The sequence below is a fragment of the Pholcus phalangioides genome, unplaced genomic scaffold, assembly GCF_987345545.1.
Source record: "Pholcus phalangioides strain wild (caught in Gottingen) unplaced genomic scaffold, Ppha-v1.0 ptg000017l_1, whole genome shotgun sequence".
In the NCBI taxonomy this organism is placed as follows: Eukaryota; Metazoa; Arthropoda; class Arachnida; order Araneae; family Pholcidae; genus Pholcus; species Pholcus phalangioides.
In genome coordinates, this window is record NW_028301610.1 from 66,280,052 (window position 1) to 66,305,068 (window position 25,017).

At 36.4% G+C, this 25,017-nt stretch overlaps 1 protein-coding gene across 3 annotated transcripts in view; it reads right to left on the reverse strand.

Moving 5' to 3' along the window:
• Positions 1-10,992: 10,992 nt before the first annotated feature.
• Positions 10,993-25,017, reverse strand: part of LOC149074659 (CUE domain-containing protein 2) — a 130,771-nt gene continuing 116,746 nt past the window's right edge. For all 3 annotated transcript variants that reach the window (XM_089247097.1, XM_089247096.1, XM_089247094.1), the window contains exons 7-8: positions 22,474-22,534; positions 10,993-18,969 (exon numbers count right to left, since the gene is read on the reverse strand). In XM_089247097.1, the coding sequence (XP_089103223.1) occupies positions 18,823-18,969; positions 22,474-22,534 (208 nt within the window). In that variant the 3' untranslated portion in view covers positions 10,993-18,822. The remainder of the gene's footprint in view (positions 18,970-22,473; positions 22,535-25,017) is intronic.

Below are 25,017 nucleotides of genomic sequence, written 5' to 3' on the forward strand. Positions count from 1 at the left end.
TATTGTTTGTAATTGCATTTTTAATTGGTTTGCAGTATTTTTGAAATATGACATCTATATTTGTTATGGCCATCTTTTTCTCAGACACTTCGTTGGGCATTTTGCCTGTTGTGTTGTATTTGTATTTTCTGCTTTTCGCCAGGTCCAGTTATTCATTTTTGTCACAAAATCAGCTTTTTTGCAAAGACAACTCAAAGAACGATTCTGTGACTTTTGTGAACAAGTCTTTTTTAGATTTATTTTGGATGCCCTTCAACGTTGATGCAGCCAAAATGCCAGCCTTAATACAAATGGAATTGCTTGAACTTCAAAACAGCTCTTTGAAAGAAAAACCATTCAGTCCCTTGATCACATTTTATAGAGACTATATTTCTGAGGACGCATTCTCCTCTAATCTTTGAGGGCATGTTTTGACAGTGTGTACTTGGAAGCGCACACTTATGTGAGCAGTTCTTCTCCAGCATAAAATACACAAAGTTGCCACACAAGTTCTAATCACAGTTGTAACACAAGAATTCAGATTATGGACTAACATCTCCAAAATACTCTGCGCATAGCAAAGTTCAACATCACCAAGCCAGTGAAGAAAAAGCAATGCAGAATTTCTCATTGAAATCGTAAAAATATATATACAGTCAAACCTCAATAAGTTGTCACCTCAAGTTATCGAAAAATTATGACAACTTAAGCGGAGTGCCGTCAGTTTTAATGTGCAATGTTGTAAAAATCATATAAATTTAAAGTAATATGACATTTATTAAAGTATGAATCAAGATAACAATATTAATAAAATTTACAGATTGCGAAAGAAAAAAATAATAGCAATTTTTTACCTTTTTTATCTCTTATTACAGTAAATTATTGTGGTAAAATGTATTACAAATACAATACAATACAACGCCACAACAGGCAAATTGCCCAACGAGGTGGCTGGTATTCTATATAAATCTAGGTATTCTACACTTCGATTTATACTAGTAACTTTTAATTAAGACTAACAGAGCAACTGTTTGAATAAGTAGCTTTTCTTCATAACAGAACTCTTTATTGCACATTAATTTTACATAGACATCAAATTTAATTTTAGTGTTTGAATTCTTCATCAGTAGTTCATGATGCAACTACAAAGTAATCTCGAACACTTTTGACTTGGTGGAGGGGCCCTGGGCAGGGAAAAGTAAACAGAAGACCTCAACTTGGGAAAGAATGTCTAATTTTTTTCAACAAAGATATTTTGTTTAAATTTCAAGTCCTAAATTAGTAGTCCATGCTTTCTATGATTATTTATTATCCGTGCCCATTGCAATTTGACTTTAACTTGATTAATTTGATTCTTTGATTTACATAAATTTTGATTTCCTTGCACTATATATGTAATCTTTGACATATCAATAAATTTTGGTTTTGCCAGAGATGCCCTGCCCCCCCCCCAAAGTGCTTACGTTGCTTCTTGCGACAGAGCTTGGGTGTCTTGCATTTTGTCCAGTTTCTCCGATGCAGCCCAGGATCTAGCTTGAACAGTCCCCAACGTTCCAAAAACCTTATTTGGCAAATGAACTTCGCCAGCGTAACTTTCGTTACTTAAACTGTTCCGTTTGGGCATATAGGATTTTATCGTGACTTTTAAGCATATGGCAATGCTGTTTACGATCTCTTTTTTTAATGGGAGCCATAAAAATAGTCTGTTCCTCTTTCTCAAACTTTTTCATAGTGACGACTTAACCAAAATTAGCGATGAGTATAAAAACGAGGGTTTAATAATATTGTGGTCTATGAGAGCTGGAAAGGTCTGAAGAAAAATTACGACTTAACCGGAGTGATGACTTATCAGGGTGACGACTTAACAAGGTTTTACTGTATATATTACTATTTTTCATTAAATGATCCTTACTCAATATAATCCTTTTCATACAAAAACGTACTGGTTGAATGAACTTTTCATGACTACCAACTCTTATTTGGGTAAACCTGAGACAATACTAGTTTATGCAAAGTATAAAATTCACCAGAGGCATTGATGCAAATAGGTGGTGGCGGGATGAATTGTCAGATGTCCCTTGATCCTTGTCCCTCTCCTCTTGGCCATAGTAGGGATTGGACGAGCTTTTATCACGCTCTACTCACTGACCAATAGCACTAGTTTTATCCGGAAGTGTTAATGAGGGATTACCGAAGGATTATCTGTTGCGTCGGTGTGCCATTTTATGTTTTTCTTTGTTCTTGTGAGTTTTATTTAGTGTGTTTTTTATTTTTTGGGTCATACTCTGTTGTGTTTTCTTTATTTTTCTAGATTGTGTGTTTAATTTACTCTTTGGTTTGATTTTGCCACCGGGTTTTTAGAAGGACTGCACATTGGGATAAGTGATTTTTTATTCCTGTCAACTTTTTTTTAATTTTCGTTGTGTATTTTTGATAGACTTAAATTATTTTCCTGCTCTCATTTAATTTTCATTGTACATTCACCAAGTTTGTAACAGTTGTTTCTTTGTCAATAATCAATTTCTTTGCTCACGTACTGGTATAGGAGGGAATATCTGTTCTTTGCTTCCCGTTATTTTGCTGTTTCCTGCTTCTTTGATATAATTTCGTGGGTTTTTTGGGCGTTACTGTTAACAGTTTATACTTTTTCCCCGGGTATTCTCATAAAAAAAATTTCATTTCTTTTAGTCTTAGTGTTAGCTAATACTAATAAGTATAAATTGTACTTTGTATCTTAATACTTTTTAGGGGTGTGTTGTATTTTTTATATATATATTTCTTCGTGATTTAGTATTGAGCATTTTATTTCACTTAATTTTTTCGTACAATCTTTCGTACATATATTTTGCATTGTAATATATTTTACGTTATTTTAATTTCCTGTGTGCAATATATATATATATATATAAAACATGCTTCTCATTCTATTTTTTTTTAAGTGTTAGTATTTAGTTCTACTATTAGTAGTATCTATCCTCGACTAGTGTTGTGTAGAGCTTGCAACGGGAGGTTTCCCTGATCTGAGGGGATAGTAGCTGATAGTTTCAAGTGTACGGGTTGTTCGAATAGGGTAAGGTTGAAACTCAAGGCCGAAGCATTACCGGATAGAGTTAGGGTTTTAGAGGGCCCAGTTATAACGGAGCCACCTGTCGATGAAGAAGCAATCTTCACGAACAACAACAGTTTAGAGGGTGAATGGGTGGTCAAGGATAAAATAGAGGGGGATAGTGATAGGGGTTTAATAATCTGCGATTCTATGGTTATGAAACTGGGGAACAGAGTGTGTAGGGATTTTCGGGGTTTCGAGCACTGTTGTCTTCCTGGGGGAAGATTAGCAACGTTTGAGACATTTTTCATCGTCGAAAGTTACCTTTGCGGGTAATCCTGTGGGTGGGAGCGAATATTAGTGAGTCTGTTAGAGTACCATGACTTAATATTATCCGCATGGGAGGGGGGTTCAGATGTGGCAGTGATTCCAGTACTGCCAAGAGGTAGTACGGGTACTGGAGTAGGATCCACCAATTCAATTTAGGCCTGAAACACATTTGCTCCTGACTTGGAATCACATTCTTGGAGCTTCCTGTATTTACCAATAGGTGGCTTTGTTGGGATGGGATTCATCTGAATAGGAGGGAAGGTTTTTACTCCCAGACCACAGACTGGAATGCTGATTAGTTATCGTTAACAATAACAGTATGGACGGGGAATTACCCACCTCTGATTTGGATGACTTCTCGATTGACACTAAATCACAGGATAAATTAAAATGTGTGCTAAATGCCAGGACCTTGGATAAACCTTGGGTAATAAGAAATATTTTTTAGAAATTATGATAGCTGTGGAGGGCCTAGATGTTATAATTACAGAATCTTGGGCAAAAGATGGGGATGAATCTTTCTTACACATCTCAGGATACGATCTTGAAAAGAAAAGAGCATTCAGAGAGTATAAAAGTGGACGAGGTGACCTATCATTATTTACTGATAAAAGAAGAGAGTTGAAGAAAGCGATAAGGGATAGTAAAAAGGAAGTTGAATCTAGGTTGGCAGATAACATTGGCTCTGACCCAAAATCATTTTTTCGATACGTCAATAATGGATGTAAGGGGACAGTTGGCCCCCTCTCGATAGGAGGGTCTAGGATAGAGAACAATGTAGGTATGTGTAGTGCTTTCAATGACTTTTTGCATTGGTTTTTAATAATGATATTTAATGTACTGGTGTTGCATGGAGTAATAAAATTTTCAACGATATTCTAGTGGAAGATGTGGAGGTCCTAAATCTAATAAAAAATATATGTGCAATTAAAGCACCAAGACCAGATGATATCTATCCTAGGGTCCTCAGGGTATGTGGTAATGAATTGTTCGGGTCGGTTGCGCAGATTTGCAGGAACAGTGTTGCTGAAGGTATTGTCCCAAAGGATAGGAAACTTGCTAATATTGTTCTGATATTTAAAAAGGGTTATAGAGAGGCTGTGTCCAATTACCGTCCAGTGAGTTTGACGAGCTCCCTCTTGAAAATTTTTGAAATTATCATCAAAAAGCAGTTTGTGAAGTGGATAAACGAGAATAATGTATTGTCGGATAATCAGCATGGGTTCAGGAAGGGAAAGTCATGTGTAACTAACCTCCTTTGCTTCTATGATCACGTGACTAAGGCTTTGGGTAAGGACAAATATGTTGATACCTAGATTTCCAGAAGGCATTTGATCAGATCCAACATGGTAAACTCGTGAAGCGTTTTTACATGAGATTGGGATTGGGGCAACTTGCTGAATTGGATAGAATTGTGGTTAAGAGATAAGTCACAACGAGTTATGGTGAATGGGGAATTCTCTGATTGGACAGGCATCACTAATGGAGTTCCTCAAGTGCCCTGGGCCCCATACTTTTTGCACTATTTATCGATAAACTTGATCAGGGTATCGATGGGATTGTTAGCAAATTTGCAGATGATGTGAAGCTATTGGGGGTAGTTGGGAATCAAAACGATAGGGAGTTGCTCCAGACCCACTTGTACAGGATTGGAACATGGGCAAAGGAATGCAGCATGAAGTTTAGCATTGACAAGTACATGGTCGCTCATTTGGTTTGAACAACCCACGTTTCTCTTACGAGTTAAATGATGTCACTATCCAAGATGCAACTAGGGTGACCGATTTGGGAATTCTCATCAATGAGCGGCTTAGGTTTTCTGAACAATGTTCAGCAGTGGTAAAAAAAACTAAATAGAATGCTTGGTTTCATTTTCAAAAAGGTCTCTGAGAATTTTTCTCTAATTGGAATAAATGGAATAGCTTACCCCCAAGAGGTCACATAAATTCTAACCTAATTGACACGTTTAAAAAGAAATATGATAAACATGTTGGGGTAAATCGAGAAGCTATCCATACTTAGAATAAGACAACCATAAGTATTCTTTATGGGCATTGTATAATATTTTATCATGTGTATATATTGTTTATAATTTTTGTGATTGCATTTTTAATTGGGTGCTGTATTTTAGTAATATATGACATCCATACTTGTTATGGGCATCTTTTTCTCAGCCACCTCGTTGGGCATTTTGCCTGTTGTGGCCTTGTATTTTTATGTATTTGTATTTAATACTTAACAGAATAAATGTTTATTTTATAAAGAATGATCTGGTTTGTTTCATTGTTGTCATCTGTTCAGTGATTAATACTAGATTTAATATAACAATTGAACCTAGAAATGCAAAAGGTATGTTGCACCTGCAACAATGCAATTATTCAATCATTACACTTTACTCACAGTTAGAAAAATTGATGGCAGATGGCAACACCACACATAACAAGCACTACACACAAACACACTTCACGTTAGGATCACAACACACACATGCACATTCCAACATGTACCAATTTGTAAGAAATTCTGCAGAGGAATGTTGACAAGGTGCATGTGTGGTTTAATAGTAGCACATTGTTCTGTGATGTAGATCACAGATTTCAGCATATTCTGCTTTGGGACTTTTGGAATCCTGTATAACTGATTACCAATAGAATATCCAAAAGATAGAATTATGTCACCTTATTTAGGTTATAGAATTTGTGTACAATAATTTGTTCGGAACTCAATATAGTAAGTAGAAAGGGTCTCTCTCCTGTGTGTGGGGACACTGATTAACACAGGGAACCACAAGAGAAAAGTAGAGTAAAAAAAAAGTTAAGTACTACTGCTCTCTAGAGTTTCGACTCTTATCTGTTAATTATAACAGTATGTCTGATAACCATAAGTTGAACTTCAGTTAATATTCTCGCTTCCATATGGCATGAGTTAAAATAGTTTTGGTCTACTTTTTAAGAACATTTTGGCTGAAAATTTGATGACCTGGTAACTGTGTCAAAAACACTAAGGATTTGATCATTTTGAGCACATCGGCATGAATCAACACAAATGTATAAAATTTTCTTCGCAACTGAATCATAATGAAGCACAAGACTTTGAAAAAACAGAATAAAAACTATTAGCAGCATAGATGTACAATTTCAAAACAAAAAATGCATCACCATGAGAATGGATAGGCCTATAGGGTTATTAGATGTCTTCCTGCATTTTCATGATTCCATAACCCTTTGTCCACATTCTCAAGTTTTTGAAATTATTTTCATTTTTTTATGTCCAGGGAATATAAAAAAATTAAAGCAACTATCTTTCTATCTGTGTGTTCACATAGTTTGGTTAAAAAATGTAAATACATATATAAAAAAACAATCTTTATCGAATACACAAAAAACAAGAAATAACATATTATTATAGCCATGACTATCTGTTATAATCTAGATTGAAAAACACACAGTTCAAGAAACAGATCTGAAAAAAAACCACAGCACCCTTCTTGAGGAAAAAAGTCATATTCTTTGCTTAACTGTGAAGTGCCCCATTTTTAGTATAAAATATGTATGTATCGTAGTTTTATATACACTGCTCAAAACAATTAGGGGAGCACATGGTTTTAACAAAATTACGCAAAGATGTATACCGATAAGTAACATAAAATGAATCATCCATAATTTAAAGCCTAGCAGGAAACGGAAGAAGAAAACTTCATATGCAAATCAAAGTTCATGACGTCAAAAACCAGAAAAAGGAGATAAGGGCAGAAATCGGGATGTTGCAGAAACGTCTGTTTTACTGCCGTAACTGTGAAATTCGATTGCGCAGTATTTTTTTTTTGAGACAAGGTGACTTGAGGATGTCTCAACAACGGGATTTACCGGAATCCATGGCATGGCGTGTTATAGGCAGACTGGAATCCGGGCAAACACAACGTAGTGTCGCGGACGCTGTTGGAGTCGCCAGAAGTGTTGTTGCAAGGCTGTGGAATAGATTCCAAGAAACAGGAAATGTTAGACGTCGACCAGGGCAAGGTTGGCCACGCGCCACTGATGACCGGTATGTACGGTAAACAGAACAGAGAATGCTACGCAGCTGCAAAGACGGTTGCTCTTGGCAACAGGACGAAGGGTGTCCAGCCAAACAGTACGTAATCGGCTTCATGAGGGAGGGCTCTATGCACGTAGGCCAATGGTCTGCATTCCGTTGACCCCACGCCACCGTGCGGCCCGAATAAGATGGGCTGCTGAACATCGAGATTGGGAGCAACATGATTGGAGCCAAGTGCTGTTTACAGACGAGTCCCGATTCAGTCTGGAGTGTGACACCCGACGTGTTCTGGTATGGAGGGACAGGGGCACTCGAAATAACCCCGCATTCGTTCGTGAAAGGTCGAATACAGACGAGCTGGTTGGATGGTATGGGGTGGAATCAGCATAGGCGAACGTACGGACCTGCATATCATTCGGAATGGCACTTTGACAGCCCGAAGGTATGCAGATGAGATACTGCGACCTCGTGTCATCCCTTACGCTGGAGCCATTGGAGATTCCTTTGTTTTCCAGGATGATAATGCCCGACCGTATAGAGCTCGTCTGGTGGAGAACATGCTTGAAGCTGAAACAATACAGCGTATGGAATGGCCAGCGTGCTCTCCTGACTTGAATCCAATCGGACGACGCATTACTGCGCGACCAAGGCCGCCTGTTACTGTCCGAGACTTGCAGATTGCACTTCTTGAGGAGTGGAACAGTATTCCCCAAAGTCTGATCGATAACCTCATCGCATCCATGGCAAACAGGTGTGCAGCAGTCTTAGCTGTTCGAGGAGACCACACGGCCTATTAAAACTCATGCATCATGTCTAAACAGTACTTTTTTTTATCGTTTACATGTAACCAAATTGTTGCCCTAAATCATCTTTTCATGTTTTTTCCATATTTTCAAAGAATTAAAGCTTAATTCCAAATTTTTTTACGTCCTTTTTCTGTATTGCGCATTGATACGCGTGTACTATCCATTGTATGCCAATACGTGGCTGTCTCGCACGGTTTTCTTCACTTTTTTGCTTGCTCCCCTAATTGTTTTGAGCAGTGTAGTATGTATTTTATATATTAGTATAATAGTTATCTGACAATTTCAAATGTTTTGCCCTCATTTTTATGCCAAAATTAGAGATAATTTCATATTCCATAATTTCTTTATCAGGGTGAATTTCGTATTTATGAAATAAACACGATAAGTGCAAAATTCACAAAATAAATGTGAAATTTGCCAATTTTGATGGTAAATGCAAAAATTTTAATTTTTACCCCTTTCCTTGAAATCTTGATACTTTACACATAGATGTTACTAATTCTTTCGTTTGCCCCTAAGCTATAATCGACACACCTTAAAAGAATAAAAAATTTAATACATTAAAGTAAAAGAGCCTAGTATCAGACTCAGTGCGTTATATGACTGCATGATATTCAACTTATTACAAACACTTCTTGATGACAACATTTTGCAAGCAGTATTGGTAGTCAGATACCAAACCGTGTTTCACCTCAAAATTGTATTCGCTGCACCTGAATCGAGATCCAGGGACCAGTTTCGTGAGCCGAAAACTGGATCTCAGATTTCCACGATCCACAAGGTGAATCAAGTTTCAGTGCATGTATAGCACTTAGTTGTTGGACCGCAACTTTTGATTCATTTGGCACACGTTTTTCTGGCAACTGTTGTGTGTGTGGTCAACACCAACACATTTCCTGGCGATGTTTAACAACAGATATACTTAATTCTACGCAAAAGAGACAACTGCAATTGGTGTAGTGGTTAGCGTAAAGAGTTCTAATACCAAAGGTTGAGGGTGTTTGAATCCAACTCATACCCGTTCCTTTTTTTTTTTCTTTTTCTTCCATCTTTGTTTCTTGATGATCTTGAATTTAAATTTTTTTATTACTTTAAATTTTTTTAAACTTTTACACAGGTTAAATGTGGATTATATTATATTTCACCACCAATCCCTAGATGCACAGGGCTAGGAGGGTTGTTCACAAACAGCGAACATGGCAAGTTTGCCCCCGTAGGGAGCCAACCCATTTCTTTATTATTGGTTCATAATGAAAATAGATTCATTAGGAAATGAAATGTAGAGCTCGCGTTGCTGTAAGTCACTGTATTTATTGCATGTCAATAACATTATTATTATGTTATATATTATTATTATGATCATTATGCTATATATTATATTATTTAGTTATATTTCATTATAATATTATCCTTTGAGCTGTGAGACATAACAAAATAAAAGCGAAATCATTAATGAACCCTTGTATTTGGTGATAAGTTGCAAAACATAACAGCCGGAGACATACTTTACTTGAAGAAATTGCCTCCTCTCATATTGCACATGTGCGTGAGCCTGGATCAAAAGTTGTGGCAGCAGTCTTGTCTATTTTTGTTAGAAAACTAGTGTTGTTGTTTTCAGCACAGTGGTGCCATCTAATGCAAACACAGGCAAGTGACATTGCAAATGAGGCACAGCAATACGTTCCCTCTCATTTTAGAGTTCTCAAATCTGATAACCCTACATGTAAATTGCTATAATAAATTACACAACAAAAAATACATAACCTAAATAACAGATATTTACCATATCAAATAGAAATATCTATATCAGAAATGTCATTGCAAAATTGAAAATGTTTTGTGCGTCAATTGTGATAATCACAAAATAAACACACACAAAAAGAATCATATTTTGTAATAACCGTAATTTGACACATCTCAAAATAAGCGCTGGTGTTTATGTTTTCAAAGACAACATTTTATAGTTTATGATACTAAAGATAATGGAACACATGAAACAATTTTTATTGATTTAAGGGAAATAAACAAAAAACGTAGGAATATTAATGACACTGTTTAATTACCATACATACTTGTGTATAAGTCGGCACCCCAACTTGAGAAGACCACCAAAACCAGAGGTGTATGCAGGGTGGAGGCACACACAGGGAGCCCATGCCCCCCCCCCCAAAAAAAAACTGACAGAAAATTTGAAAAAAATTCCAAGTAAAACAAAATCTAAAAATTTTAAGAAAATACCTTTTATGTTCTATTATAATCAATTTCATTTGATCATTTTTGTCGCACCACAGCCATTTTCTGCACACGAGGGCTCATTAATAATCAATTTCAGTTAATTAAAATGCATTTTGAGGGTTGGTAACTCAACATTTCTCTGGAAAAAATTCCTTGTGAAAAATTCCTTTCCCTGCGGCCCTGACCAACCAAAACCACAATGCAGAGAGAGAAAGAGATCAAGGTTTTTCTCTGCAAAAACTGGCCCATATGTAAGTTGATCACCCCAAATTTTGAAACACATTTTTTAAACAAAAAAACTTGATTAATACATAAATATGTACTGTACTTTTAAATAACAGCAGTAGCATTTAAAATATTCAGAGAGCTGATATTGATCATTTAGTAAACACATTGCAACAAATTTAATAACTTTGTTCAGTTTTAGTATCAATGAGTAAAAAATAATACTTTCAAGAGAGAGAGTACAGTTTTATCACAAAAACTTAAAAGGCTCAAGTTAAACTACTACCAAATACAGTGAAATCTTGTTATAACAATAAATCTCTCTTAAATATATTTTTAATTATGTTCAAAATTGCCTTTACACTATTTTTGAACTTCTTTTGATACAACAATATCATTTACTATATAATAAATCCCTCTAACTATATTTCTGAACAGATTTTGAAACTGCTGCTGCAATATTTATGCCATAAAACCACCTTCAATATATTTTTAAAACTTGTCACCTGTTTTTTTCAAGTTTGTCCAGTAATATCAGCATTTTGCACCATTTGATCACTTAAAGTGTTAATGAAGTTATCTGTAGTGCTATGTTCTGTATAACATAGTAAAACCCCTCTAATCCCAACACAGATAACTGGGACACTTCTGTCGAGAATTTTTTTTTCCCAATTGGGTGACATTGATGTTTTTCTTTACACCCAAATTCCATTTCAGCCTTTTCTATTACATCAGTCATTTTCACCCTTCCCTGATGTATTTTTCGCATCCACTGTGGTTTTCAAGCTTCTGGGAAAGTGGAAACAATGATGGTACTTGCATGTCTCAATAGATGTGATCAGCCAGAAATTCAACTTTCATGAAAAGAACTTTTCTTCCTTTATTTCATTTCTCTACACTGTACAGTTAACTCTAATGTTTTAGAACTTGTCCAGTGCTCTGTTATTTTCTGTGATTATCTAATTAAGTAAATTTCCAAATATAATAAAAACGAAAGTTTTTCAACAACTAGCTTTTGCAGAGATGAATTCTTGGAAAGAGAAAATTCAACTGCCTTAGCAGGGAATAGAACCCACGTCCTTTCACATTATGGGTGAACATCCTAGACCACTAGACTACAAAGGCAACGAATCTCTCAATCTTTCCTTGGAGCTCGTGTGCACTGGTACATGGATGGTCGGACCTGACTCAGGCGAAGCTTACAACTGCTCATGCTGCCACCAGATAACGACTTAAGCAAGGATGCAAGGGTTCAATTCCCTGCAAAGGCAGCTGAATTTTCTCTTTCCAAGAATTCATCTTCTCAACAGCCAGTTGTTAAAAAACCTTTGTATGGTAGCAGAGAGCGACATCATTCTTGCATAAGTCGCCATCTGATGGCAGCATCAGCAGTTGTGAGCTTGGCTTGAGTCAGGTCTGACCATCCATATACAGTCCCATTCAGTGCACATGAGCTCCAAGGAAAGATTGAGAGATTCGTTGCCTTAGTAGTCTAGTGGTCTGGGGAGTTCACCCGGAATGTGAAAGGACGTGGGGTTTGATTCCCCGCAAACGCAGTTGAATTTTCTCCCTTTCCAAGAATTCATCTTTGCAACAGCCAGTTGTTAAAAATCTTCGTATGGTAGCAGAGAGTGACATCATCCTTGCATAATAAAAACGTCAAATGAAGTGGCAGGTATGTATTGCAAACTGAACCATAATACTTTGAGTTTTTGTGAGAAAGTTTAGAGGTGGAACACCAGTATGAATGTTGAGTGAAGAGTATGATAATTAGAAAATCTACTGTTTACAATCTTAAGAAACAAAAATATAAATATTTTTCAGGTTTTTTGGATTTGAGCAAGGCCTACAAAGAATAAACTGAAGAGCCAAAAAAACTGGTACAGGCATGCGTATGCAAATAAAGAGATATGGAACCAATCAGAGTAGGGTGCTGCGGTCGGCAACGCCTATATAACACAACAAGTGTCTGGCATAGTTGTTAGATCAGTTACTGCTGCCACAATGGCAGGTTATCAAGATTTAAGTGAGTTTGAACGTGGTGTTATAGTCAGCGCACGAGAGATGGGACATAGCATCTTGTAACGTATCGGGATCCGATCCCTCTATGTTAATGGTGATCTTGTCGTTATGTGGGAAATTCCTTCTTATTTTAGACCCCAGGGACCTCTCAGTTACCGGAAACCACCCGAGGACCCGCTGGCAAACCGGTAAGGGCCAGAATGTTCGCTTAGTTCGGCAGTCGGCGGGTGGGGTCTTTCGGCTGTCGAACGAGAATGGGCCAGAGGTCGGGCTACTGATGTCCCACGTAAATTAATTTCCCTCATAACGACGATGTCGCTATTTTCGTGGAGGAGTTTGGTCCAGAATATGTATAGTTTGGGCGAGGCTTAAGGGTTTGCCCGGTTAAATATTTTGATTTTTTATTAAAGAACCTTCCGGGGGAGTTGTTACAAGTCTCGTTGTACGGAAAATATAGTGTTGTACTCACTTGTTTTCGGCGGGGGGCTGCAGACCTCTGTCGGAATATTACATTACTTATTGTCTTGTTGGTATTGTTTATATAATCGGGAGAGTCTGATCAGCTCTCTGGATTGTGTTATGTTGCCAGATTCCAATGTAATAATTCAATTGTAATGTTTATAATATAGTGACGCATGAATATGTAAATCCGATATTTTTGTTGAGGCGAAAAGGCCTTGCGAGGACATGTGGTCCCAAATTTCTTGTGAAATAGGAGTATAAATTCCTCCCTCTTTGTCTCTCAGTCCGCGTTCATCCTTTGATCAAGGTGGTCCGGCCCTCAACCGAGAGGCCCCCTGGAGCTGATCAAGGTGGTCCGGCCTTCAACCGAGAGGCCCCCTGGAGCTGATCAAGGTGGTCCGGCCCTCAACCGAGAGGCCTCCTGGTGCTAATCGAAACGATCCGGCTCTCAACCGAGAGACCTTCACTGATACTTGTGGGGAAAAGCTATGTCGAAGTGACTAACAACATTGGATATCCGATCAGCATAAAAGTTTGACTGTTGATGATCATCAATTGGTGAGCCAGTATCTTTCTGTTAATGTTAAATAGAGGGCTCCATGTTGTACTAATCTATTGTTAAAATTGACTAACTTTATATTGAATTTAATAAATAATATTTCATGCGAAGGTTTATTTGCAATCATTTTCGACTTATCGTTTGCCATCTTATTACTGGATAATTCAAACCGGGCAAGCAACTTCCATAAGGGACGTTGCAATCTCCGAGGTAGCGATGAAATTTGGATTTTCACTTACGACCATTTCACGAGTGCACCGTGAATATCGGGAATCCGGTAAAAAATTAAATCTACGACATCGCTGCGGCCGGAAAAAGATCATGCAAGAACGGGACCAACGACAATCATTAAACGTGACAGACGTGCAACCCTTCTGCAAATTGCTGCAGATTTCAATGCTGGGCAATCAACAAGTGTCAGCGTGCGAACCATTCAACGAAACATCATCAATATGGGCTTTCGGAGCCGAAGGCCCACTCGTGTACCCTTGATGACTGCACGACACAAAGCTTTACGCCTCGCCTGGGCCAGACAACACCGACATTGGACTGTTGAGTACTGGAAACACGTTGCCTGGTCTGACGAGTCTTGGTTCCACCTGATGGATGTATACGAGTATGGAGACAACCTCATGAATCCATGGACCCTACATGTCAACAGGGGACTGTTCAAGCTGGTGGAAGCTCTGTGATGGTATGGGGCGTGTGCAGTTGGCGTGATATGGGACCCCTGATACGTAGATACGACTCTGACAGGTGACAGGTACGTAAGCATCCTGTCTGATCACCTGCACCCATTCATATCCATTGTGCATTCCGACGGACTTGGACAATTTCAGCAGGACAATGCGAAACCCCACACACCCAGAATTGCTACAAAGGGGCTCCAGGAACACTCTTCTGACTTTAGACACTTCCGCTGGCCACCAAAATCCCCAGACATGAACATTATTGAACATATCTGGGATGCCTTGCAACGTGCTATTCAGAAGAGATCTCCACCCCCTCTTACTCCTACGGATTTATGGACAGCCCTGCAGGATTCATGGTGTCAATTACCTCCAGCACTACTTCAGACATTAATCGAGTCCATGCCACATCGTGTTGCGGCACTTCTGCGGGCTCGCGGGGCCCTACACGATATTAGGCAGGTGGACCAGTTTTTTTGGCTCTACAGTGTATTTAAGGAATACGTAAAGAAATATTTTTATGGAAAACTAATAACATTATATAAATTAAAAATTATAATTTATTGTTAAAAAATATATAGCCAATCATTTTTCTCAAGTATAAAATCGATAATATCCCTATTTTGACCTCAAATATTTTATACGTGAATCCCACGGCACTGATGTCATTATACAAAATTTTGCTCAAGAATTGAATTAATGAAAATTAAAATTGTTTTACTAGCAACTACGAGTATCAGAAAATCAAAAACATAGCTTTAAATTTTTTTTCCTACAGTTAATGTACCAAACACATGTGCAGAAACTTTTTAACGTATAAACAGAAGAAAAAGATTTTTTATTGTTGTCCAGTCATTGAAAACCATGTTTATGTTTTTCAGAGTTGATGGGCTGCAGAAACTTTACTATACAGAATTTTGCCCACCATATTCAGAGAAACAAATTTCTTCAGTTTCTGTGAAGTCCTTCATTTCATTTTAGGCATGTTGAAAATTCAATTTCACAATATAATACACGAATCATTCACAATCGATACAAAAATTATTTACACAATTACTTTAAGGGTAACTTCCGAAGAATTTGAAAATATTGAGGCCCTATGGCTTTTATCTGGACCTGCTTGAACTTGATCAGATGCAGCGTAATCTCATCGAGCCACAATTTTCGTCGAAAAATTCCCTTTTAAATGAGTTTTTTACTCCACAAATTCAGAATAAATGTGCTGCCACCTATGGATTAAAATATATAGCCAGTTATTTAGCTTTAGAAAAGCATTGCACAAAATTAACAAAAAAAAAATCAATAATTCTTTTTATTTGATTAAATTTCTCAACCGATTCAGATGATTAATCTCATTTGCAGCCATACACCGGTGTCGTTGAAGGGCTAGTATTTTTATGCTCTAAAAATTCAATGTCATTGCCTATTGGTTGAAAAACGTGAATTTCAGGAGTTTTTACCAATCAGCAATGATGTTTCATTTTTAGTGCATAAAAAATCCTAGCCCTAGTGCTCTCATCAGAGGTGGGAACCGAAAAAACCAGTTGGAAGCAAAGTTGGAATAGTGGGGGAAAAAATTAACTTTTTATCGGAAATTATGAAATATGCAAAATATGCCTTAAAATTTCGAAAATATGCTCTATCATGTGAAAATAGCGAAATATGCATGAATGAATGAACGCCAGGGTCTCTGCCACCAGACTTATCCCGTTGCCGAGATCTCTTCCAGCCCAGCTTTGTGGCAGAGTCTGGAACAAAGTGAGTGCACCTAACAGTCTGAGTGTGTAGCTAGTGTTGCGTATGATATTTCAGTGCTGCCATCTATACTTCAAATTGTGAGTGAAGTGTAATGATTGAATATTTGTAACGTTGTAGGCCTGTTGCTCTCTGTGGCGAGACTTTTTAACGGGGAGATCGGCTCGCATTCGCGCCTTGAAGTTGGGAACCACAGAAAACCAATTTCAGCCAACCACTAGCGAAATATGCAAAGACATAGAAATCTGAGCCCTAGTTATAACAATCCAGTACATTTAGAGAGATAGATGGCTTTTTTTCTCAGCCCAAGATATCAAGGAAACATTTTATTTTCTGGATATTATGCTGAGGTGAACTCAGAAAGAAAAGTCATCCTGTCTCCGCCGGGACAAGTTAAGAGAGGCTACTAATGTCTCTACTTCAGTGTCTCACACCACAGTGCGAAATAAGGAAGGCAGGGTTGTGTCTCCAGTGGTGTAGATGGTAGCATGCTGTGGTTAGTTATTCAAAATCTGTGAAAAATCTGGCTGAGCAGTGAAACTTTCAACTGTGGTCAAAATGATCGCTTGGTAGTTCAAGGTGAAAGTAATTTTTGAAATCAATGGAATGATTTCATTTTTGCTCCAAAAGATTCTTTTCAACAAATTAGGAAAAGTCACAGAGGGTAATTTTAAAATTTTAGAAAAATAAAGCTGCAAATAGAGGGATCAAAGTTTTAAAAGTGGGCAAAATGACCAGTCAGCAGCTCTAATGTTAAGAAAAACGATTATCTATATACTTTGAGACATGCTATACATCACTGGCTTTCAACCTTTTATCACTCGTGGAGCCCTGTCCAGTCTTATTTATCAAATTTACTGATTTATTTTGTAGCCCTGGAGTCCCTGGGAAGTGCACAAAGAGCACTAAGGGTATCGCGTAGCACAGGTTGAGAACCCCTGCTATATATGTATACACATGGTGCATAGCAAACAGGAGATATGGCATTTTACTGGTTGATCCTAGAGGTATACTTCCAATTAGAAAAGTTTCTAAATAACATGTAGCACTCAGATATGTCATTCTTGTTTCAATGGGTTGTATAGTTATTAAAACAAAAAAATTAACTTCTTATACAGGCCCTGTGTGTCCCAAAACCTTATTGGAAAGTTGTTGCCGTTTCTCCTGAGGGCAACACAAAAATTCCATGTTTCTAAATACATTATTCACTGAGATAAATGAAGGAAAGTTGGGAAAAACAGCTCTAAATGCAGAAAAACCATTTTACCCGCATTTAACACTTTTTTCCCTAACTTTCCCCCATTTTTTTAAATTTTAATGTCTCAGTGAATATTGTACTTAGAAAAATGGATTTTTTTTCTTGACATCAGGAGAGACCGGGCAACAACTTTCTCATTGGGTTTTGGGGCACACAAATGGACTGTATAATAAGTTACTGTTTATTTTAATAACTATACAACTGTACTGTACGTTATTTGGAAACTTTTTCTAACTGGAAATATATCTCTAGGATCAACGGTTCGCCAGTAAAATGTCATACTCTTATTTCCTATGCTCAAATGGCAAAGTGTTATAAGGCTTCTTTTTTTAAATTTCACGATGGAAAATTTTTGACTTATTACAATCTGCCTCTGTTGTTTCCCCATAAACTGAAAAAAAAGACAAAATTTTGCCACTTTCAAAAATTTTAATAAATGAGACTCAAGAATGCGAACTCGAGAAAGCGACTTATAACATTTTGCCATCTGAGCACAGATATATTGATTTATTAATCTTTTTTCAAAAGAAAATATGAATCAAAGTTCTCAAAGAGGCATATTACTCTGCCTTAGCTATGAAAACTTGGGAGATGAAAACAAAATTTTATCCATAATCTCATAAACTGGAATAACCTAGGTACAGAGGTTCTACCATATGCAAAAGTGTTATGCTGAAAATTCCTTTACAAGTGCGAAACATCTATACAATTGAATTTTATTAATTAACTTAAATTATAATTTATTATAATTTTTCTTGGTGAATAAATATTTGCATGTATTTTCTGGCTGATAATAACAGCATTGATTTAGAAGAGATATCATCAACAGCAAAAAGTTGGTGGCATGTGATCATAATATGAGCATAACAATAATCCCTCTACAATGATATTTTTTCTTGGAGAGTATTTTTTCCACAGAGTATCATTATATCGAGATTTCACTGTATTGTTCAAACTATGTTTACTCATTGCAGCGCTTATTTCAATGGTATCAAGTTTACTGTATTTTTAAAAAAAATTCAATCTAATAAATCCCAAATCTAATGCCAACTTTATTCCTCGGATGCAAGAATGAGTGTTGTTTCTTAATATTGTCGCTGATTATATTGCACATCCACATAAGGGTTTTCGATTTTGGTGGAAAAAATGAGCATTAGATTCAAGTAAGTATGGTACTTCAGCTACGCAGATTCGAATTCTACATTTGAGTAATTTTTCCAAGAACTCATAATGTCAATGCAACTAAGAGCACCACATTGTTAAACACATAAATAAAAAGTGAACTAATATACTAAACAAGGTTAAGTTAAGGCAGAAATCTTCAGCATGTTTTTCCTCATGTCATCAAATATTTTTCCAGAATATTTGGAAAATAATAGAACACAATTTTATGTTTTTCCTTGTAAAAACAATATCTTGCACTAATGAAAACGATATTGTCGAGCAGGCTTTAGAACAGTACTAGTTTTTTTCACAGCTTCACTGTCTTCTGTTTTGACTTCTGAGAATCTTTCTCCTTTCATGCTAACAATTTTATTGTCCCGATAACGTATCAACTTTTTTGGTTCCTGTATTGAAAAAAAAGTTCTTATAAATAAGCTTTTACCCAAATGAAACAGAAATAAAAAAAATTGAAGTGGTCTAGGTCATTTACCCAGCTGCAAACATGATATGAAAACTTTAAACTTTTGCATACCTTACAATATAATAATTATTTACAATATAAGGCCTTATATTGTATACACTAAAGTACAGAATAGCTGGACTGATTTGAAATCATACTCATGTGTGAATGGTGCATTTTTAAATTTTACATATTTAAACTGACCCCATTTGAAGCCAGCTGTAGCGCAATTTAAAAACCAGGAAAGCACGAAATGACAAGGATTACATAGAAAAAAATCAGTTTTGAAATTCGCTTACGAGAATTTATAAAAGAAAGTTTACATGAAATAGAAATAAGAGCCTGATAAAATACCAGTGATTAAAAAAAAGCCATGTTATGAAAGGTCCCATAAAAAAATTATGATTACAGACAAATGGATTAAAAGAACAACATCTCGTTAAAAATTTCTCTGTCAGATAAAAAGTAGCATTGATCACAAAATATCAGAGCCAACAGCTCATCAATGAATCAAAGATGTCAACCATAATTGTTTTGGAAAAACTACTTGCTAACCCATGAATACAAAATATTAAACTGGGCTGGTCAGTACTTGTGAGGACAAATGTTATTCATTCTAAATAGTTGATAAAGTTTTTGCGGCCATCATTTGATGAAAATTGCCTATTCGGGTTTGCAGACCAATGTCTGTTTGAGTTAGTCTTCAATGTTTCCCCAACACTAAAGGTTGGTATCTTCAAGAGAATTTGTAATTTTACCAGTTCTCTGTTTTTGCAATTTTCATCATTACACGTTTTGTTCTGCAACTAAAAAAATGGAATCAGATGGCCTTGACAACTACAAAAGTACCATTGGCAAGTAAAATTTCATAGTGAAAAGCACTGGGGCATGACCTTTAAAAAAGCTGAGGACATTATGCAGCATAACGCAAGAAGGAAAGCTTGTAATGATTTGTAAAGCTTTTGATTCAATAGACAGAACACTTTGTCTCTTCTAGAAGGCAAGCAGAATTCTGTAAATCATCAGAACTCTCAAATTTAATCTGCTCCTATATTTAGTGAAATAATTGCATGAGATAAATGGGTATTTTAACAAGGTAACGCTAAATACATTGTTCAACTTTTACAAAGCAGTGGCTTTCACAGCTTGATATGTTATGTTAACAAACCTTAGGCTATAACAAACACTATAAAAGTTTTTATAAAACTTAAAAAATACAACCAACAAGTGTATTACATTTGAGCAGATGTAACCAGTAAAAGATTTAGGTAAAAGATCTTTTATCAAACTTTTATAGCATAATCCCAGCCTTAAGCAGGATCTTAATTCAAATATAGAATGTGTCGGATGTCTTAACCCGATAAGTGCACAATACCAAACTACATCTGGAAGTAATACCAAACTATTACGAGGCTGAAAGTAGCTATAAAGGAGGCATTCCTTGGGTCCAAAAATTTTTCAAAATTTTGTTCTGTCCATGGAAAAGAGGGTGTTTATAATGTTCCGATGCTAAGGTAACTGTTAATGATCATTAAAAGTACTCCACAAATAAATACTTTGATTACTGTTTCCTTGAAAAAAAAAGTAATTTTGCAAAAAAAAAATAAATTTGCAAGTGTAAGCTAAGCACTTGAATGAATTACTTTCATTTGCATTTAATTTGGAACCTCACACGTTCATGAGAAAAAAATGTTCATAAAAAGAGAAATCGCTTTTTTATAATTTTAAATACACTGCTGGCCACCGTAAATGCAACACCCTGAAGGAAGCATGCAAATAATATGAAATTTACAACATGCATTAGCGGAGGTGAGATAAGCAAATGATTAGAATTTCAGCGCAGACGAACATCACGCGCGCCTGTGGCGCCACTTCAAAGCGCTATTTAAGGCTTGGAGATTTCGACAATTTGAAGTACGGCAATTGTGTTTTTCTTGTGGTTTTTTCAAAAAAACGATCAATTATGCCTCGTAGAAAACAGCGATCATCTTTTGATCAAGTATCCGAGTTCGACAGAGGAAGGATAGTGGCCTACCGAGATTGTGGATTATCTTTCAGGGAAATCGGTAGTCGTGTTGGACGAAACCAAACAACTGTAATGCGGATATGTGATCGTTGGATGCAGGAGGGTACGACGGACCGACGTGTTCGATCGCATCCACCTCAGTGCACCACTTCACGTGATGACAAGCGTATTGTGCGTATGGCAGTGACGGATCGCTCAGCCACATCACGAACCATAGCACAGCACATTCAGTCTGTACCGCATCATCCAGTGTCTGCGCGTACCATTCGACGCCGTTTACAGCAGAGTGGTCTGTCCGCAAGACGTCCATTGCTTCGTCTACCCTTGACGCAGAACCACAGACGTCTCCGCCGCCAATGGTGCGATGAAAGAAGGATGTGGACGGCACAATGGAATGAAATTGTCTTTACTGACGAGTCACGCTTCTGTCTGCAACACCACGATGGTCGGATTCGAGTCTGGAGACACCGTGGAGAGAGGATGCTGAACAGCTGCGTTATGCACCGCCATACTGGTCCTGCACCGGGTATTATGGTATGGGGCGGTATTGGATATCACTCTCGCACTCCTCTAGTACGCATTGCCGGTACTTTGAAAAGCCAGCGCTACATCTCCGAGGTGTTGGAGCCAGTTGTCCTTCCTTACCTTCAGGGCTTGCCCACAGCCATATTTCAACAGGATAATGCGCGACCACACGTGGCACGCATTGTCCAAAGGTTCTTCGTCAATCGGCAGATTGAATTGCTTCCCTGGCCAGCTCGCTCTCCGGATCTTTCGCCGATAGAAAACATGTGGTCCATGGTTGCGCAACGATTGACCCAGATTACATCCCCAGCTGCCACACCAGATCAACTTTGGCAACGCGTGGAAGCTGCTTGGTCTGCTGTACCCCAAGAACACATCCAAAGTCTCTTTGAATCAATGCCGAGGCGTGTGGCAGCGGTGATCTCCAACAATGGCGGCTACTCTGGCTACTTTGGCAGGAACCACACTTCACAGAAGTCTATAAATTTAATCATTTGATGCTTGGTCAATATGTTATCTACAAAATAAATATTGTTGCGATATCTCTTGTCTTTCTTGGTGTTGCAATTTGGGTGGCCAGCAGTGTAATTTGTAATATATATATAATAGATAATAAATCAAAAAAAAATTCCAATCGTAAACATTAGCTGTTGAAAAGTTAAGTAGGATATCACTCGATTTACAATAATCAATAAGTTGATCTACATAGCGAACACCAGTCTATGCCATGGGCTTACACTTTTGAGACAGTAACATTTCAATTTTGATCTGTTTCCATTACTTTATATTATGGAAAATTTTCAGGTTTGAAATCAGTTTAGTCAGACAACCAATTTCAAAGATATATTCATTTCAAAATTATTCAACTGTTCACTATGAATAGAAATTCTAACTCACTGCTTTTGGTGCTACAGGTTTGTGTTCCCTTGTATCATCATTTTGATCTATATATGCATACCTGTAAAAATTAAAAAAAAAATAATTAAAGGTTGTAACTAATTAAAGCTTCCTTATCCCGAGCTATCTACAGCTGTAACTGTTCATTAGAAAATTGTGAAACTTTAGATATCCCTTAATAAAAAAATTGAAAAGACATTAACATAAAAAAAAAGCCAAATATTGCAATGGAATCGGATTAGACGGCATATTATTATAAATCTACCCAAAATACATATAAAAAATTTTACAACATTTATCAGCTTTTGCCTTCTCAAAAGTTTAACCATTTCAGACAGCAGAAGTATTTTCAGTGGCTTTATCTATTAAAATAACTTTGAGATAACGCTTTGTTGGCAAAACTCTATTAACAAAACATCAATTCTGCACCTGCAGTTTTGTGGAAATTTTTGACTATGAAAAGCTTTTGAACAGATCTAACTACTATCTAAAGGACTCTAAGAACTGTATTAAATTTAACCTGGGGGCCTACCATCCCCCCATTCCTTGTAAAGAATAATCCGAAAGATATGAATAATCCACACTGTTCAAGGAGCAAAAGGAAAATTTTCAGACCAGCCAGAAACTTGATGCTTGAACAAGCACCATTTTCGCTCTGTGACAAGGAGTGGGGAAAATTAAAATTATTAATTTTAATTCTAACACTACACTGAACTGAGCACCCTGGACAAATTAAATAAATTCCTCTCTCCCAGCAATAATAATATTCCATACTCTTCATTAAATATATTCCACACCAACATTCATAATGTTAGAGCAAATTTTGATCAATTATTGTCTACTTTGGGCGACAACATTGAAACTATATATATCATTGTTTTGTCTGAGGTTTGGATCTTTGATTATGAAACCAAATTTTTTAATATTCCTGGATTTAAACTCTTTCCATGTTGTCGCCAATATAATAGTTCAGGAGGTATATTGGTATACATAAACAAATTCCTCAATTTTAATCAAATATCTTCTATACCTATGCATACTGCTGAAATAATAGCCCTAGTTGAACTATCTTTAAACATTACCATTTTTTCTATCTACAGATCCCACTCATTCCCAGTAACAGAATTTATCAATAAACTGAAACTTATTTTAAATAATACCAAGTGTAAAAATATCATGATCATTGGTGATATCAATATTGACCTCTTGAACACTGAATCGAATACTTGTATTAAATATATGGATTATCTAAGTAGTTTGGGTTTTCAACCTTTGATTCAAAATATAACCAGACCTCAGTCAGGAACATTTCTTGATCACATTTTCTTGCATCATTCCCTGATAATTACTAATATTTATTCATCTATATTTTCCACTGATCTGACAGATCATAACCCTATACTCCACAAATTGTTACTCAGTAATATTAATGTAATTAGTAATGGTCGCAAACTAAAATGTTCTGCTAAAATAATTGACTACAACAAGCTAATTAGGTACCTGCAAAACTATACATTTGCATCAAATGCTACTGACACCTGTGACTTGTTTGATGAATTCGTATCCAAACTTCAAACGATTGTTCAAAACCATACTAGAAACGTCAACCACACAAGATATAAAATTAAACAGAAACCTTGGATCTCACTCGAACTAAAACATCTTATAAAAATTTAAAAAAATCTATGCAAAAAAATCTCGAAAATACCCCTTTGATGTTTCTATAAATATAGCTTATAAAAATGTTGCTGGTATGGTCAAGTCCCAAATTAGAATTGCTATAAATAATTATTACTCCGAACAATTTTCAAAATGTAACACATCTAAAAAATGCTGGAAGTTATTGGATGAAATAATATTCAAAGATAATAATCAAAATTCATTACCAACAAACTGTGATAACAACACCCTCGCCCAAAATTTTAATGACCACTTCGTTAACATTTCACCACTCAATATTAATATAAATGATGATTATAAACACTATATCCAGTCATACATAGTCAACTCAACATACCTCACTCCAACTTTTCCGGAAGAAATTTCAAAAATTATTAACACTTTACCTGCTACTGGGTCTTCCTCAGATACAACTCATAAGATAGAACTCAAAAGTTCTAAAAATACTTCCTAATAATATCTTAAACGTACTCTCGGACTTAATAAGTAATTGTATTACAAATGGCGAATTTCCTGAATCACTAAAATTAGCAGTTGTAACCCTGATTCCTAAAAATGGTGATCTGAATGATCTCAACAACTTTAGACCAATTTCAGTTTTGTCGTCACTTTCAAAGCTTTTTGAAATTATCATTAAGAGAAAACAGAATGTTTTCTTTCGTCGCACGTAAATTTTTTTTCTATTAATCAATATGGTTTTTTCCAAACAGAAACACAGAGAGAGACTGCCCTTTTAACATTCATTAAGTATATTGTTGAAAAAATTTATACATCCGAAAAGACTATTGCCATTTTCCTGGACATAAAAAAAGCATTTCAGAGTGTCGACCGTCGTATCTTACTCACTCAATAAATTACATATTT